This window comes from Paroedura picta, chromosome 3 (genome assembly GCF_049243985.1).
Source record: "Paroedura picta isolate Pp20150507F chromosome 3, Ppicta_v3.0, whole genome shotgun sequence".
Classification (NCBI taxonomy): Eukaryota; Metazoa; Chordata; class Lepidosauria; order Squamata; family Gekkonidae; genus Paroedura; species Paroedura picta.
The window spans coordinates 157,512,643-157,517,625 of record NC_135371.1 but is presented as its reverse complement, the minus strand read 5'-3'; the positions used below and the strand labels follow the sequence as shown (position 1 = coordinate 157,517,625).

Genomic DNA, 4,983 nt, shown 5'->3' with positions numbered 1-4,983 from the left:
CCTGCCACCAAGCTGCCTCGGTATTATCACAGATTCATATTCCCTCATTATACCCTGCTCATCCCCCCTCAATAGGGACCCAAATTAGCTCACACCATTTCCCTCTCCTCCATATAACAAGCCTGCAAGGTGGGTTAGGTTGAGAGAATAGGATTGAGCCAAGGTCACCCAACGTGAAGGGTGGTGGTCTGTGTATCGGGTGTTAATCCCTCAGCACTTGGACGTCTCCCTTTATGCCCACAGCTAAGAGAGGAATCTGGAATCTGCGGTTGACCAAGTCTTGGATCCACAACTCTACCAAGTCTGTTATTAAACGTTGGCAAACAGGTTTTGAGATTGGCTCCTTTGGTGCACCTATAGATCCCCTGGTGTGACAGAGCCTCTCTAAATCTAACACGCCTCAAGGCAGGGCGAGTGGGAGGGGCTGGTTTAAGGAAGGGGCGGAGCTCTCAGCCATCTCCTTATTTCAGGGCATCTGCCGACGCTGTTTTGCCAGTTACCTTTCTAGGCAGGTGGGGAGCTTGCCTCTTGAGAAGCAGCTGCTTGGATCGGATTTGCCGGTTGGGTGTTCGTTGAGAAGCAGAGAGATGAACAAGATAATATGGCTCTGCCTTTTGGAATTGGTCATTGCGACTTTGCTTCCTGTTATCCAGCAAGCAGCTGGCCAAGCAGGGTAAGGAGAACTTACAATTGATAACGAATCAAGATATGCCGGCATAGAGGAATTAGATGTCAGCCCTGAGTCAGCACTGTGTCACTTAAGATTTTGCAGTGAGGTCATGTACTGTGAGAGTTTAATTAGTCTAGAGCAGTATAGTCGCTTACCTAACGTATAACTCTAATATTCAGGTCCGGGAGGGGGGGGGGAATGTACCATTTGTTTCCTACAACAGAACTGGCTTTGGGGATGGCCAACGACTCAGTGGTAGAGCATTTACTTTGTCCGCAGAAGGTCCCAGGCTCAATCCCTGGCCTCTCCACTTAAAACTGTTCAGATACAATAAAAGATCTGGAAAGCTGCTACCAGCAACGGTTGTGATAAAGGGTCTGCGATAAGGGCAACTTTATGTGTGTGTCCACATGGCCGCTATTAGATTATATTGGCACTGCTCCCTTCCTTACGTCATTAAGACACCTGTTAATTAAAACCTGCAAATTGCCCAAACTGGATTTAAGCCAAATCGGTTCAGTCCGAAATTTTAGCAGAGGTATCACATGGAATTCTTTGTACTACCTCTCACAGGCAAATGTGGCAGAGCTACTGGATGCAAAATGCCAAGCCCGTGTGGCATAGAGATCGGAGGGCTGGACTAGGGCCAAGGAGACAAGATTGGAATCTCAACTCTGACACAGAAGCTCGCAGAGGGGCCACGGGCCAGTTCCTCTCTCCCAGCCTCATGTATCTCACAAAACGTTGAGAATCAAATGGGCTGAGAACCAGCTGCATTGCCCCGAGCTCCTTGAGAAGGACGGGGATACAAATGTACTGGGCAAACTGTGTGATATCGCCATGGACCACACTTCCCTGGGGAAGGGATTACTAACTGGCACTGAAGCACTCGGTAGAATGCTGATGTTGTTGGAATGCTTTGGGGGGGAAGACAGAGCTGCCTGCCCTTATGGGAAATCTCTTGAATGGCGTGTGGAGGCAGCAGCAGCAGCAGCAGCAACACGGATGAGGAAGTCCAGGAATTTGAATAGATTGAATCTGAATGAGAACTACTAACTGCAGAGTCAGACGATGGGATTCCCAGAGGGAAGAGAGAAGCACTGACTTGTTTGGGTGTTCCGTGCAAAGTGTTGATGCCACTGGAGTGGAGGGCTCTTTGCCAGTTGTCGGGCAAACACCCAACCTCAAAGCCAGCTCTGCCGGAACTAGGCAGAGCCTCCGTGGTAGAGGAGTCATTCCTGCTCTACCAAACCACATGGCTGGTTTTCCCAGCCAGGGAATGGGATACGTTGTAGAAAGGCTAGGATATGGGTCAGTAACTCCTCTGGACAGCAGGCCAGCCCTAAGCCAAGCATTGCCGTAAGAGAACACTTCCTCCATACACTCCCTCCGTTGGGAGAAACTGTTTTGCACCGCCGTCTTTATGACTGCTGATTTCATGATGAATGTATTATGTTTTAAAGGGATTTTAGGGGTTATGTTATTTTATGGTTTTATTTCATAAGCCACCTTGAGGTGACTTTGTCAAGAGAAGCAGGGTATAAATTCAAAAACAAACAAACAAACAAATAAAATATTTCCCCTCCTTTCATCCCAGGCTAGTCATAGTGGCTACCCAAGTACAAAGAGGGCGGTATGGACATTGATATATATATAAATAAGTTGATCTCCAGGTAGAGAAGGTGAAGGCAATGCTCTTTTCTGAGTGCCCATAAAACACGAGGCCATGTGACTTCACAACTGCAGTCAAGGAAATTGTTCTCATAAGAAGTAAGCTAGTAAGACAAAAATAATACAGGAAGAAGTACATGTGGATGCTTTGCAAGCCAGCCAGGAACCATCAATCATTTGGGTAGTCCTGTGGACACTGGGGAATGCCCATCAGCCACCCTACACAACAGTTGCCCTTTGTCTCTAGCTGAGCCCTTACCTATAGCCACGCCTACTTTGTCTTTAAAAGGTGGGGAAACAGGAGTGTCACATGTAATTCCTTCCTGAGTATATGTGAGAACCTACTGACAGCCTTCCAGAGACCTGGGTCTGGCTTTGATAACGTCATTGGTTGGTCCAGATGTTAGGATGGACTATTAGCCAGTAAGTTTTAACCCACTACTGTGCTCTGGGAATGGGGCACTCCTGGACCTATTCTGCATACAACAGATAATGCACATTCAATGCACTTTAGAAGGAGATTTTCCTATTCTGCACAGGTAAATCCAGCTGCCAAAGCACATTGAAAGTGCATTGTCCTATGTGTGTAGAATGGGCCCTGGTGACCTTAAAGGTACTCAGAAATGTGGCAGTAGCTTAAACGAATGTAGTGTATGTTAGGTTATGAAACCCAGCCTATGAAGATTTCCATTTTGTTCATCTCTGATTTCAGGTTGGAGTCAGATGTCTTCAAAAATGTCCATGACTTGAAAACTAGGACGAAGCGACACAGCGACGGCACATATACCAGCGACCTTTCGAAATCTCTGGATCAAGATTTAGTAATGGAGTTTTTGCAACATGCTATTGAAGGAAAACTGAGGTATAAAACTATGATCTTCCTTGATCTCCTAGTGATAAACAGGAGATATACATTATGACAGAGCAAGGAAAGTAGTCCAGAAAAAAAATCAGAGAAGTGTAATCAGAAAGTAATTTTGCGGGTGGGAGATAGTTGATACCTAGAAAGGCTCCCATAGCTGGTATGTGTGTGTATGTGTGGAATAAATATCTAACAGCCAGATGTCTCATCTCTCTGACTAAGAGAAGGGGAAAGAAGACAAAACAGCTAAAAGATCCAGATCTTTCCCAAGGAAAAGAAGGAGCCTTTCTGGGAGAAGCCAGAATGACAGGAGACTCTTCCAAGATGGCCTGCCAAGCATCCATGTATATCTCTGATGTACTGCTTCCCCCCACATGCTCCTCTCACAACCCAAAAATTAGCGTTTGATGGGGGAGGCAAGAGGTGGAACAGTGTTGGTTGCCAGGCTGTTCAATGATGTGACTGGACACATTTTTCCTCTTTCTCTCCCTGACTTCAGCTCAGAACAGCATTTGAGCTGAACCCAGTCAAGACCGTTCCTGTGGGTTGGCCCACTTCGGTCCTTTCTAGTAGACATCCTTGACCCTCAGCAGTAATAGGCTGGCTGGTCAAAGGGAGCATTCCATCAACTTGAGATGTTGTCTGCATCCAACTGGAGGAAGGGTGTACTTAGCCAGAATAATCCCATTGGTTGCTCAACCATAGCAACACTCTTATGATTGGCTGAATCTCTTTAGGGATGACTGGAAAATTTGATTCAATAAACTAGCACCATCAAAATGGGGTCTCCATTTCCTTGGACTTCTCATGGGCTTGGCTTCTCTGCCAAATAATATATGATGGGTAGTCTGACCAATTTGAGTCTCATTAATGGTCCTGATACTTTGAGATGGTTCTGTAAGGGCATGGATCATTTCCTCAAGCCCAGAAGTGTAAATGTCTGGGGGAAAACAGTGAAATGGGGGAAGAAAGACCCTTAGTCCATTCCACTTTCCTTATATGCTGTTTTTATTCTCAATGAACCATAGAATAATTGAGTTAGAAGAGACATCCAGGGTCATCTAGTCCAACCCCCTACAGAATGCAGGAAATTTCCAATAAGGAAAGCTTACTTTTTCTGGGTGCACTGACAGTAATGGTATATACAAGCTCCAGTGCCTGCACTGTCCAGCTTTTTAAAAAGTTCTATTACAAGGATCACATGTATGTAGATCCACTCAACATGAACCTCCCTATTGAGTCACAGAGCTGCCATATCTCATCTCAAATGTCTTGTTTCTTGGTCTGTTGTTTTTGCAGCAATAGACAAAATGAACACTGATGTCCGGTGGAACAAGCCCTCTCTGACATTGGAGGACGATTTCTAACAAAAGATTCCAGCTGTTCCTCTCCCTCTACCATGTCTCCAAGTTAGTGAGCTGCCACTGAGTTTAATCAATAAAATCTAATCATGCCAATACTATTGCTTTGATTTCTGAGCATTTCTTATGAGCTTTTGTTGTAGCACGGAGGAAAGGGTGGGGAGGTGGAAAGGCCAGACGAGCCGGCTGAGTGAGAAAGGAAATGCTTTACATGAGCAGAGGTTGTCAACCTAATGAATGAATGAATGAATGAAAAATATCTCAGCTGCTTCCCCCTCACCTCTAAGATCATGGACTACAAAGAGCTCCAGCTGATCAACCCAAAGAAAAATTCTATGCATTTTTTGATGCCTAGAACATTTTTTTAAAAATGGGGGGATGGGGTAGAGGTGCTAGATCCAGGTTGGGAGACTCCTGGA

At 45.6% G+C, this 4,983-nt stretch overlaps 1 protein-coding gene across 1 annotated transcript; it reads left to right on the top strand.

Annotated features, from left to right (window-relative positions):
- The first annotated feature begins 587 nt into the window (after positions 1-587).
- Positions 588-4,620, top strand: LOC143831364 (exendin-3-like). The gene is made up of 3 exons (XM_077324370.1): positions 588-673; positions 3,054-3,203; positions 4,503-4,620. The coding sequence occupies exons 1-3, from the start codon at positions 588-590 to the stop codon at positions 4,522-4,524; spliced, it is 258 nt and encodes an 85-aa protein (XP_077180485.1). The 3' UTR covers positions 4,525-4,620.
- The last annotated feature ends 363 nt before the right edge of the window (positions 4,621-4,983 follow it).

Excerpts from the sequence above, each read along its gene's own strand:
- LOC143831364 (XM_077324370.1), top strand. The coding sequence starts at position 588 with ATGAACAAGATAATATGGCTCTGCCTTTTGGAATTGGTCATTGCGACT. Across the intron at positions 674-3,053 it reads CAAGCAGCTGGCCAAGCAGG|GTTGGAGTCAGATGTCTTCA; the intron begins GTAAGGAGAACT and ends CTCTGATTTCAG. Across the intron at positions 3,204-4,502 it reads GCTATTGAAGGAAAACTGAG|CAATAGACAAAATGAACACT; the intron begins GTATAAAACTAT and ends TTGTTTTTGCAG.